Genomic DNA, 13338 nt, shown 5'->3' on the forward strand with positions numbered 1-13338 from the left:
GGCCTCTCCTCAGTGTCATTGATATGAAAATGAGTCCGAGGAGCTATGATGTGTGCCAGGTGCTCAGGACACTCCAGCTGAGCTCAGCCCAGGAGGAGAAGCCCTCGCTTGGGGAACATAGCCTCATACTGGGGGAGGGGGAATGGTGCCCAAACACACTTGGACAATCACTCCACTTAATTCATAACACACAGGTAGGAGAGGGAGGAGGCAAAATGGAGAGGAAGGGGGTCAGTAAAAGGAGGGGTGAGAGAGGGGGGTGAGGAGGGGGACAGAGAGGGGGGCAGTCCTCTTGTGTTGTGGTTGGGCCACTCAGACGCTCCTCCAGGGAAAGACCAGTCACACAGACGAAACACACGAACAGAAGGCGAGACAGGCAGACAGAGAAAAGGATCCCGCAGAAGGACAGAAACGGACAGAGAGAAAAACAAGACAGATAATTACGCACTCAACCTGTTCAACATGACACTACGTGAGGTGAGTTAAAATATATATATTTTTTAACTTCCTACACAACTTATAAAGACATTCATAAAGTTTCCATAAACCCAATGTAGATGCTTACTTTTCCTTTATCTTACTTCACCTGTAATTAACTAATGTTGGTTCAAGACAACAAATAATGATTTACAATGACAGCCTTGTGAGTGTGGCTGTGTGTGTGTATAAAAAAGAAAGCTTGGTTTTTACCACCGGTTGGCAAGAAGTGATTGGACATTATCAGGTAATTAGTCAAGTTATTTTAATAACCTGAACGTGGATCAACGTGGCGGTAAGGCCTCTTCAGACATTGATAATGATCAATCCACAGATTAGTTCCATAACTTCATTATAACTTGCTAGGCCATTTGATTTGGATTGTGCCCACATCTACCATAATCTAATGATAAGTGTTCAGGATAAGCCGAAATGGAAGTATCAGAGAGGCGTGGGTTGGTTAGCATGCTAATAAAACTCTTATTTTTATATTCAAGACACTGGGTTTGATATGGTATTTACAATGGTAGTTTAATGCTATATCCTGAAAAAAATGGTTTGGGATTTACATTTTTTTGTGGGGGTATAGTACGTAAAAATCATAGTTGCGGCATCCGGGTGTCCACTACAGAGGACATTTCTTGATAATCTCTTATTTAGCTCTTATTTAATGTGAACAAATTATAACACAGGCCTGACAACTCACTTAACTATTTCTGATATATTTACTTACTAGAAACAATTTGAATATCAAACTCACAAAAATGATAATAATTACACACACTTCTTTTCAAATTTCCATAAAATGTGCACATTTTTACCTTTTTTTAAGAACCAGGGCTCAGATTCACAAAAAAAAACTATTTTGTAAAAAATATGTAAGATAAAGAACTTCATAAGATAGTTTGTAAGTGCAATTCCTCAATAATATCCTCAGATGTAATTTTTTTTTTTATGAACTTCTCAAATATCTTCTTAGGAATATTCTTAAGATTTTTCTTGCTAGGCAACCAATTTAGCTAGCTATCTAGCTAGCAATTAGCATATTTCTTGCTGAGATTACGTTTCTAAAACCTGTTCTTGGGTTTAAAAGAATCAATACTGAAAATTTCAGATGAAGTTTGTGAGTGAATGAAACATGTTCAATTGCTTTCAATTGCTTTTTCTCTCACTGCCCTGAATTTAATACACGGGTTTAGCTATCTTGGAATTAAGAAAATTAGATTCTTGAAAATAAATTTAATCTTGACTTTCTGTGCAAGAACATTTCCAATAACCTTTTTAGGGAATAGCAACTTTGCTTAACTTTCTTCTTAAGTCTATAGTTAAGGAAAAAATGGCATTTAAGAAGAAATGTCTTCTTAATAAGGTTTTGTGAGTCTGGCCCCAGGAAGATAAAGTTGTCAAGGTCACGCCCCCACATATGTGATATGATTGAAAAGCCCAGAATGTCTTCTCAAAAGGACAACAGGACTTAATACAGAGATATGCACAGGGAACTGATGTCCACTAGAGAGGACAAAAATGAATTGCTTTGTCTCAGGAGGATTAAAACATGTGGCCCTGTTCCCTCTCCCTGAGGAGTTGCGTAGTCGTGAGTTCTGGCGTGCCATGCTGGCCGAGCTGCTGGGTTCCCTGGTGTTTGTGAGTGCTGTTCTGGGGGCCTCTGTGCCGGGCCCTGGAGAGGCCTCCACGGGGCCCCTCTACCCAGCCCTGGCTGCAGGCATGGTGGCTGTTGCCCTGGGACACTGTTTTGGAGAGATCAGCGGAGCCCAGGTGAACCTGCCTTTCTGGACTTATGGTTGTGTGTCTGTATGCATGTGTGTGTCTCTAACCTTTCTCCACAGAATGACTGTAAATTGATTACTGTGATTGAGTGTCAATTCTAACTCTATGCCTCTCTCTCTCTCATGGTGCAGGTGAACCCAGCAGTTACCCTGTCTCTGTTGGCCACGCGGAGGCTGGACCTGGTGAGGGCCCTGGTGTACGTGGGAGCCCAGTGTCTGGGGGCTTCCCTGGGGGCCGGGGCTCTCTATTTCGCCCTGCCCCTCAAAACCAACGCAGACTGCTTCGTCAGCAGGGTCAGTGTGTGTAAAAGGAGGGGGGGGGGGAATCTAAATCTAATCATGTTACTCTTTTAGACTTTTTGTTTCATTTGGAACCCTAACACCCCTCCCTTCCTCCAATTCTAGGTTCCTCTCGAGGTGAACGCGGCCCAGGCTCTAGGGATGGAGCTTCTGGCAACGTTCCAGCTGGTCTTCACTGTGTTCTCTGTGGAGGACCACCGTCGGAGGGAAAACACAGAACCAGGGAACCTGGCCATCGGCTTCTCTCTCAGCGCAGGCGTGCTCATTGGGGTCAGAACTGTTCACGTCTGATTCCTCTTATCTCTAATGTAATTTAGTTTAAAAGTTTAGTGTAGTTGAGAGTAGTTTAGTTTAATCGTTTCGTTTATTAGTGTTGTTTTGTGTAGTGTAGTTTAGTTCAGTTTACTGTACTATGTTTTAATCATTGGGTATGTGTCCTCTTAGGGTCGGTTCTCTGGAGGCAGTATGAACCCGGCACGTTCCCTGGGTCCAGCCATCATCACTGGCTTCTGGGAAAACCACTGGGTAAAACCCTCCACATCTATTAGTCACAATATCACCTTGAACTGCATACCGAACAAATTCTCTCTCTCTCTTGCTCTCTCTCTCTTTTGCTCTCTCTTTCTCTCTTGCTCTATCTCTCCCACCCTCTCTCACTCCCTCCCTTCAGCTCTTTCCCTCTTTCTTCTATCCATGTCTCCATCAGTCCTAACCACTATCTCCCCCCTTCCACATCCCTCCCCCAGGTGTACTGGATTGGACCGGTGCTGGGTGCAGTGCTGGCCGGGGTGTCCCATGAGTTCTTCTTTGCCCCCAGTGCATCGAGGCAGAAGCTGGTTGCGTGTCTGACCTGTAAGGACATAGAGATGGTGGAGGCAACCAGCGTATCCCGGTCCTCCCTGTCCACCGTCACCCAGACCGCCATGAGGGCTAAGCAGGTCAACAAACAGGAGCAAAACTAGAAAGGGACACATCATGCTACACAACAATATATAGTGGGGTCTGAAATTATTGACACCCTTGATAAAGATGAGCAATAATAACAGTATAAAATAAATGATTCAAATAATGAGCTAAATTGACTTCAGAAAGTATTCATACCCCTTGACCTATTCCACATTTTACAGCCTGAATTAAACCTGGATTCAATAGATGTTTTTCTTACCTATCTACATACAATACCCCATAATGACAAAGTGAAAACCTGTTTTTAGATTTTTTTTTGCTAATTTATTGAAAATGAAATACATAAATATCTCATTTACATAGGTATTCACACCTCTTTGCTATGACACTCCAAATTGAGCTCAGGTGCATTCAATGTCCTTTGATCATATCTTGATGTCACTACAACTTGATTGGAGTCCAACTGTGGTCAATTCAATTGATTGGACATGATTTAGAAAGAAACACACCTGTTTATATAAGGTCCCACAGTTGACAGTGCATGTCAGAGTAGAAACTATACCATGAAGTCCAAGGAACTGTCCGTAGATCTCTGAGATAGAATTGTGATGAGACAGATATCTGGGGAAGGGTATAAAATAATTTCTAGAGTGTTGAAGGTTTCCAAGAGCACAGTGGTCTCCACCATTGGGAAATTGAAAAAATATGTAACTACCTAGACTCTGACTAGAGCTGTCCGTCTGATCAAACTGAGCAACCAGGCAAGAAGGACCTTGGTCAGGGAGGTGACCAAGAACCTAATGACCACTCTGACAGAACTACAGAGTTCCTTGGCTGAGATGGGAGAACCTGCCAGATTGCTAAGTCTCTACAGCACTTCATCAAGTTGGGCTTTACGGGAGAGTCGCCAGACAGAAGCCACTCCTGACAAAAAGGTAAATGACAGCACACAAAAAAGTTTGCAAAAAGGCAAAAGAATCTGTCGTCTGAAGAAACAAAAACGTTACTCTTTGGCCTGAATGCAAAGCGCTGTGTCCAGAGAAAACCAGGCACAGCTCATCACCCATCTAACATCATCCCTACCGTGAAGCATGGTGGTGGCAGCATCATGCTATGGGGATGCCTTTCAGCGGCAGGGACTGGGAGACTGGTAAGGATAGAGGGAACAATGAATGAAGCCAAACACAGGCAAATCCTTCATGAGAACCTGCTTCAGAGTGCAAAAGACCTTAGACTGGGGCAATGCTGGAATGGCTTCAGAACAAGAATCCTTGAATCCTATTGAAAGTCTGTGGAAAGATTGCTGTTCACCGCCACTCCCCATCCAATTTAACAAAGCTTGAAAAAAGAATGGGTGAAAATCCACAAATTCAGATGTGCAAAGCTGATACCGACATACCCAAGATGACTCAAAGCTGTAATCACCGCCAAAGGTGCTTTTACAAGGTATTGACTCGGAGGTGTGAATAGTTATGTAAATGAGATATTTCTGTATTTCATTTTACAATACATTTGCAAAAATTTATAAAAACATGTATTTTACTTTGTCATTATGGAGCATTGTGTGCAGATCGGTGAGAAAAAAATCTATTTAATCAATTTTGAATTCAGACTGTCACACAACAAAATGTGGAATAAGTCAAGGGGTATGCATACTTTTTGAAGTGCCAATAAAAAAAGGGAAAATTATATTATTTTATACTAACACAATTGCACAGAGAAAGAGATTTAGTTTAGCAAGTAATGTTTTTTCCCCTAAAAAAGGTGGGTAAAAGTTATTGACTCATCTAAAGAGTCTTGGAAATAAAGTAGTCAAAAGTTTGGTATTTTGTCCCATATTCCTACCATGCAATGATTACATCAAGCTTGTGACTTTACAAACTTGTTGGATGCATTTGCAGTTTGTTTTGGTTGTGTTTCAGATGATTTGTGTCCTAAAGAAATTCATGGTAAATAATGTTGTGTCGTTTTGGAGTCACTTTTATTGTAAATAAGAATAGAATATGTTTCTAAACACTTCTACATTAATGTGGATGCTACCATGATTACGGTAATCCTGAATGAATTGTGAATAATGAGTGAGAAAGTTACATAGGGTCAAAGATCATACCCCCAAGACACGCTAACATCTCACCTTTACGGATAACAGGGGACGTTAGTATTCCTTGGGGGGTATGCCCTTTGACCCTATGTAACTTTCTCACTCATCAATATTCTACAATTCACTCGAAAGACAAGGCACTCTGGGAAATATGCAAATAACACTTTACACTAAGCAGTGTATTAATTTAACACTGAAAAGTGTGGACCTGTATAGACACTGGACCAGTGTTTAATTTAACACTGGAGAATGTTCTGTGTACATTAGCATAAGATAAATGCAATATTATAAACTGGGTGGTTCGAGCCCTGAATGCTGATTGGCTGACAGTTGTGCTATATCAGACCGTATACCACGGGTATGACAAAACATTTATTTTTACATTGGTAACCAGTTTATTATAGCAATTAGGCACCTCGTGGGTTTGTGGTATATGGCCAATATACCACGGCTAAGAACTGTATCCAGGCACTCCACGTTGCGTCGTACGACGGCTAAGAACTGTATCCAGGCACTCCACGTTGCGTCATGCTTAACAACAGCCCTTAGCCGTAGTATAATGGCCATATACCACACCCCCAGGCCTTATTGCTTAAATATACAATATGATCATATAATGATGAAGACAACACAGTTATAATTTCTAAATACATATGAATGTGTAACCTTCACACTTAGCCACAACATGTAAAATTGTACATACATTATAGATCTATTACACAATTTTATCAATATTCAGTGTTATCAGTGATGTTATACTAATTTACGCAGAAATGTGATATATAACCCAACAACCACTCAAAGAAATGTCCGTTTTGTAACACAGAATCCTTTTATTTTAGCATTACTCACCCTGTTGTCTGTGAATGCTTTGAAATGCTAAAGAGGCTAGCGTTCTGTACTCTGATCATTGACACGCTAACATAGGCCACCATCGCTGTCATCTTCCTAAGGCTCGCTCCCCTCGAAGCTCTGTTATTCTGCTATTCACTGTCAAATCAGTCCTCAGACAAGAGCCCTCTAATGGCCCAGGTGTAAACCGGTTTTGGGATCAGCTTTTCCCTACCCCCTTCTAAAAGATTCTTGGGTTTATAATTAGCATTTTGGGGGATGATATACCTTTTGAATATATTTTGGGTTTTGTTACCTGAATTGTTATGGATGTCTCGTTGCAAATGTACAACTTTTTGAATTGTTTTTTTGTTAACTCTATAAAGTTATGGATGTTTAAGAATAAAAAACTGGGCAATCGTTATTGAAACCATAATGATATTTCTTGCACACACTCAAGAGTTGCGCGAGCGTACAGACACTCTAGCTCGAAATTTGTGCGCGCAGACATCGTCTAACATGCACACTCATACGAATGCACCTTCAGTTTCTAACACACGTGGATCTGCTTTCTAATCTACACACGCGCACAGACACACACACACACTCTCACTCCGCATAACAAACAATAGGAAATAACTGCCTTGTGCAGTCAGCATTTTGCATTGTGCGTGTTTTTAGAGAGTTGAAATGCTGAGCTCAGCGTTCTCCATTTAAAGCCCACTCTGCCCAGTGATGGCTCTGGACTGGTCAGCTCGATGCTCCAGTGTTGGAGCTCAATAACCCCTGTTTCCCCTGTCCCCCACTCCTGTCCTGCCCTGTCCCTCCCCCTTTCCCCAGACCCATACAGGGATTTTTCAGGGCTTTGGCTGCTAGCGGGTCACCCTGCCTCTCACCCCTCCTGCCTGGCACACACCCTCATACACAATACAAACCTCTGCCTAATCAATTCTCCACTGAACATCCCAGCACCTCCTGGAGAGATGGAGAGCGAGGAAGAGAGAGTGAGAAAGAGACGAAACGGCTACCTGCGTCTAAATTATACCTGACTGTTCTGGAAGTCCTGATATTTTATAGTTCGACTAATTCTGTTCGTTTTTCTAAACGTATTTGTTTCCAACCACTTTGCAGCAGTAGTCAACGTTTATATGTTCATATGCATGCCTCTGTCCTGTGCTTTGGGTGTCAATGTCAAGTTCATTACCTCTAAGAAGTGCCCTGTTATTGTACATTATATGCAGACATTTAAGGTCCCAATGTCTTGCTCAAAGCCCCTAAGTACTGCTTATAACTACTAACGTATGCTTAATACCTCTGTTAACATCGCCGTTTGGATTTGAGGTCAGTGATTAAATGCACTGCTTTGTGTGAGTGCATTCACCTCTACCTAGTAGATGTTACAGACCAGACTGACATACAGACATGATACTAATCCACAGCTGATTGTGTCAACTATTCATTTGTTTTCCCTCCCTTCTGTGCACAACACGCGCTTCCTGACATCTTATCAGTCATGAATGATGGCTACGAACACATTTGTATCAACCAAGCAGCTCCGCTGTTCACATGCGGCGTACATGCTCGATGCTAAGACAATGGTTTCACAAGGTCAGGCATTTCAGTCTACATGTTAATTCCGCACACTGTTGGCGTTAGGCTCTTCTGTCTGCCCCCCCCCCCCATGGATCACTGTATTATCTGTGTGTGTGTCCGTTCCCCGCCATCAGCACTTGTCCCCATGGTTATCATGGTTATAACATGTCAACAGATGACGTACTGTACATATGCCACTATGTCAACTAGACAAACTCCCCTCATCACTTCTGTGGGGTCGATATCCATACCTAGTTCTTATTCACCCAGTCACTTGCTCTCTCTTGATTCCCTCCTCCCTCTCATGTCACTCTCACTCTCACTATTTTCTCTTCCTCTCTTACTCTCTCACCCCCCTCCCTTCCTTCTCTCCTCACAATCACCCTATCCCGTGATACTCCCCCTCTCTTCCCGCTCTGTGTATTGTGGGGGGGCGACAGAGGGGTTAAGTTTGTTTGATTTTCGGGTCGTCCTGTATGTCCGCCCCCCCCCACCCCTGGCCCAGAGGGGGGATTATGGCGTCACTCGGGGCCCCTGGGGGGGTGTTATAAAGCCCCCGGCGGGCCCTCTCCCCTCCGTCAGAGAGGCTAAAACGTCCACAGGACACTCCGTCTATCCCTGTCTCTATTCTAGAACCACTCCTCTAGCATCAATGCACACCTCTTGACAACTATTCTGAGACACACACTCCCCCCCCCACACACACACACCCCTATGTCTCTACGACAGGCGGCTAGTGGAGGCAAGCAAAGCTGAGTTGATGTTCGACTGCCTGCGAGGCAACTCCAGATCGTTCGTAGATTAGAAATAGATCCGTCGGTGGATTCCTCTGTTGACTTTTTCAACCGTTTGTCTTCCAACTGATTGGCTCAGTGAGACAACGTTTAGGTCAGCCCAGCTAGCTGACTGCCAAAGGGAAATCACTTTTTTTTTTGTGTGTGCATCAGAAACAGTACAAAAAAGATCACTTAGACTTTTAGAAGGTACAAGCTTTTTCTAGATTCACCCCAACAACTTTTTCCCCAAGAACATTTCCCGTTCCGAGGAGCGTCCAGTGAACGGTCAGCATGTGGGAGTTCCGGTCCATGGCGTTTTGGCGGGCGGTCTTCGCTGAGTTCTTCGGTACCATGTTCTTTGTGTTTTTCGGCATCGGCGCTGCGCTGCGCTGGACCACTGGGCCTCACCACATCCTGCACGTGGCGCTGTGCTTCGGCTTGGCGGCTGCCACCATCATCCAGTCCATCGGCCACATCAGTGGCGGCCACATTAACCCGGCCGTCACCTTCGCCTATCTGGTAGGCTCCCAGATGTCCCTGTTCCGCGCTTTTTTCTACTGGGCTGCCCAGTTTCTGGGGGCCGTGGCCGGAGTCGCCGTGCTCTATGGGGTCACCCCAAAAAACATGAGGGGCAACATGGCTCTCAACATGGTAAGACACCACTCACCCACATCTCAAAAAGCACTGGGCCTATTCCCTATATTCCCTTCATGGTGCACTGCAAAATATGTGCACTATATAGGGAATAGGGTGCCATTTTGGACCCTTGTTAGCTCAAATAAGCAAAAAAATATTATATATATATATATCAACAACAGTCAACAATGTTGATAAGGTTTGATAATTGTTTGGTTTAGCTTCGGGAGGCTTCTTGAATGTAATTGGGGATTTAGAAAGGGTAGAGATGAACAGGGATTAGGGAATCATCACGGAACCTTCTGGTAACTACAGTTGCTACTGTACAATGAGCACAATCCAAGCCATCAGTGTTATGTAAAACTGAGGCTATAGCGGTGAGGCCACTGTAAGCATTGATGAAAAAATGTATGTAAAAAACAGTTTGGGTTGATTTGTGTTGCATCTTTGATTGAGTCATTCCTGACATGTCCTGTTACGAACCTAACTTGAAGACCACATCTAACTGTGCAAACAATATACACGTCAATAGAAAGAGGACAGACTTATTTTACAAAATGACTTGTCCACAAAGGACCTCAAGTTTGATTCATATTTTTCTCCTCTGGCCATCTACAGCTGCAGCCTGGCATCAGTCTGGGCATGGGCACCACAGTGGAGGTGTTTCTGACCATGCAGCTGGTGATTTGTGTCTTTGCCGTGACGGATGAGAGGAGGAACGGACGCATGGGCTCTGCTGCCCTGTCCATCGGCTTCGCTGTCACCGTCGGACACCTCATGGGGGTGAGCAACACACTGACACTAACACACACCCAGAGTAACACACACACACACACACACACACACACACACACACACACACACACACACACACACACACACACACACACACACACACACACAGATAGGGGAACACACACACACACAGATATAGGGGAACACACACACACACAGATATAGGGGAACAAACACACACTGAACAAAAGGTACTCATAGTGGAATCCACACAAAAAAACAGCATTGTGTACAACAGAAACACGTATTTCATTCTGAGCGCCCGGTTGTCCTTCTCTGCTGTAGATGTACTACACTGGTGCTGGAATGAACCCTGCTAGGTCTTTCGCCCCCGCTGTACTCTTCAGGAACTTTGTCAACCACTGGGTGAGAAACGCACAGCCATACACCATAATGCAGCATCTGAAAGATTTGTATAATAGATCAAATAATCCACCATGGATTCTATGATCTTATAGTATTTAAGAGTATAGTTAATACCAAAACTATATCAGCGTCAACAATACAAGTTGCTCGTGCCATATCTTCATGCTAACCTTTGCGCGTGTGTGTGTTGTGTCAGGTGTACTGGGTGGGTCCCATGATAGGAGGTGCTATGGGCGCTCTTCTGTACGATTTCATGCTGTTTCCCCGCATGCGCGGTCTGTCTGAGCGCCTGGCCACACTGAAGGGCAGCCGACCCCCCGAGACAGAGACCCAGCAGGACACCCGCGGGGAGCCCATCGAGCTCAAGACACAAGCCCTATAAGCCTGTCCCTATCTGGGGACGAGGGATGAGGGACAGGCCCTGTGTCGACCAACCCCCGTGCTGCCCCCAACCCGTCAACACACACACACTCACTCACACAGACTCACTAACTAACCCACAGACACACACACTCACATTGAGACACACTGACTAAACCTGCAGATTCAGACATGTATTTATACACAAACTGTACACACACCCATACACACACATACACAGACAGGTTCACAACCTTCAACCTCAACATGCAACGAGACTCCTCTCCCTCCAACCTCACTCTGTATACTGAATTGGACATTGTGTTTGATAGAGGCGAACAGGGCCTGCTCCAACAGTCCCACTAACCTCCCCTCGTCCTCCTCCTCCTCCTCCTCAGCCACACCAAGTCTTCCCTTCACACATCCACATAGACACAAGGACCAGACCTGTCACCACAGATGCATGTGGGTGAGGTGTAGGCGGGCACCCACTGGGCACAGACGTTAATTCAACATCTATTCCCACATTGGTTCAACGTTGAAACAACGTTGATTCAACCAGTGTTTGCCCAGTGGGGATGTAGGTTTGGGTGGGGTAAGAGGTAAGGGCATGGGTGGGCTTTGGGCAGGTAAGGGTATAGGATATAGGGTAGGGGGTAGGGGTGAGGATAGAGGGGCAACACTCCAGGTTTTTAGTCGGATAGGGTTGTGTTAGATCAGTGAAGATGGGCATGCTTTTTCATTATGCATCTGATTTATCGCTCTCAATTTTTTTCAGTTGTTTTCTGCACTTCAGCCACAAGACGTGGATGTATGATACCATTAGATTTGACCAGGGTTTCATTTTTCAAATCACTTCATTTTATCTATGTGTGTGTGTGTGTGTGTGTGTGTGTGTGTGTGTGTGCGTGAGTGTGGGTGCTTCTACAGTATGTGTGTGTGAGAGTGTGTGAGTGAGAGTGAGTGCGTGTGTGCCTGTTTGTGCGTGAGTGTGTTTGCCAGTGAGTGTGTGTTTGTGTGTCCGTATGTGAATTCGTGTTTAATCGAGTTCGCAGAAACAGTACTTTTCATTTTGTTTTCTTTTCATGACCACTCTCCTGTTTGTGTCACGATTATCTTTCATTACGTTATCCATTTTTAAGACATATAACTTATCCTCCCCTCACTGTGGTATTTGCTATGATATTCATTTTTACACAAACCATCTGCTTTTTTGTTCAGATTTTTTTTTTTTTAAAGGAAATGTTATCCCAAACACGATTCCTTTCACTAGAGAAGGGCTGCGTAAGCTTTTCATGAAGTCTCCTTTTATGATTTGATCCTTAATGTCAGCATAAGGCAGTTTAAAACATATTTAAATGAAAATAAACCAAAAAAACTTGATACAAAATGTGTGTCATCGTGTTTTGTTTACCCCATTATACCAGTATGGCATTTAATGCCCTGTGTTGCGTTGGCTTGCAGTAAGTGGGAATGACCACAAGATGATGCTCCACACATGTTTCTGGCTCCCCTTCCCCCCAACTTAAGAACGTTGAAAAAAGCCTCGTCTGCCTTGATGTTCATAGAACTCCACCGACCTGCTGTTGCGTAGTTGAACCAAGAACGATATGTGACCACTTGGTTATAGCGACACCGTTCTGCCAAGGACACCCATACCAGAGTGGCCACCGCAAAACCCAAGAGCCTGAGCCGATCTGGAAGTTGCTGTAGCCCTGCTTGGGATATGTAGCCTATATTGGCTATTGGGTGAGACGCTGGGCCCGTTCTAGCTTGATAGGCTATGTCAGGGTGGGAAACTGGACCTGTAAATTGGGCCAAGTTGAAGTTAATAATGCATTTAGGTTCTAGCTTATTGAGATGCATGAATGCATGAATACATCGCACCAAAAGCTTGATTAAAAAAAAAACGAATCTCCTGCAATTCAATGTACTTATGATTTACGTTCACCACATGGTCAAATTATTTGATTAAATCTATGCAAATAAATTAGATGAATGAATAGTTCACACCTCTGTTTTCTTTTATTCTGTAACAGGGTATATTGTAACCAGCTTACCTTTAGAAGCACTCAAATCATTTAAAATAACACTCATAAAGATCTGCTGCCTATACACCTAATAGTCTTACTCATCACGTATTATTATTACAAATAGAAGATTATCACTTCTCGCAATGGTGCTCGTTTAGTCAAGTCATATCAAAGCTGTGTTAAGGTTTTTCTCCATCTCTCTTTCCTTAATTCTGTTTCCCCCGTCTCTCCCTGTATTCTATGAACTCACTGGTCACAGACGTCGGTTCAATGTAATTTCCTTGAAAGGACATTGATTCAACCAGTGTGTGGGTAGGGGCTAACTATAAACATGTCCAGACCATTATGAGAATACAACAATAGCAACATAGTTTTCT

At 43.8% G+C, this 13338-nt stretch overlaps 2 protein-coding genes across 4 annotated transcripts; both read left to right on the forward strand.

Annotated features, from left to right (window-relative positions):
- The first annotated feature begins 295 nt into the window (after positions 1-295).
- On the forward strand, positions 296-6826 carry LOC129830372 (aquaporin-4). Of its 3 annotated transcripts, none has more exons than XM_055892901.1 (6): positions 296-477; positions 2059-2253; positions 2397-2558; positions 2670-2834; positions 3009-3089; positions 3311-6826. In XM_055892901.1, exons 1-6 carry the CDS (start codon positions 463-465, stop codon positions 3524-3526), a joined length of 834 nt encoding a protein of 277 aa, XP_055748876.1. In that variant the 5' UTR covers positions 296-462; the 3' UTR covers positions 3527-6826. The 3 variants fall into 3 exon arrangements, with proteins under 3 accessions (XP_055748876.1, XP_055748877.1, XP_055748874.1); XM_055892902.1 differs by having other exon boundaries at positions 2062-2253; XM_055892899.1 differs by lacking the exon at positions 296-477 and having other exon boundaries at positions 512-2253.
- A 1769-nt stretch (positions 6827-8595) lies between these two features.
- Positions 8596-11602, forward strand: LOC129830374 (lens fiber major intrinsic protein-like). Its single transcript, XM_055892904.1, has 4 exons — positions 8596-9422; positions 10026-10190; positions 10488-10568; positions 10765-11602. The coding sequence occupies exons 1-4, from the start codon at positions 9063-9065 to the stop codon at positions 10948-10950; spliced, it is 792 nt and encodes a 263-aa protein (XP_055748879.1). The 5' UTR covers positions 8596-9062; the 3' UTR covers positions 10951-11602.
- Positions 11603-13338: the final 1736 nt, after the last annotated feature.

The sequence above is a fragment of the Salvelinus fontinalis genome, chromosome 31 (genome assembly GCF_029448725.1).
Source record: "Salvelinus fontinalis isolate EN_2023a chromosome 31, ASM2944872v1, whole genome shotgun sequence".
NCBI lineage: Eukaryota > Metazoa > Chordata > Actinopteri > Salmoniformes > Salmonidae > Salvelinus > Salvelinus fontinalis.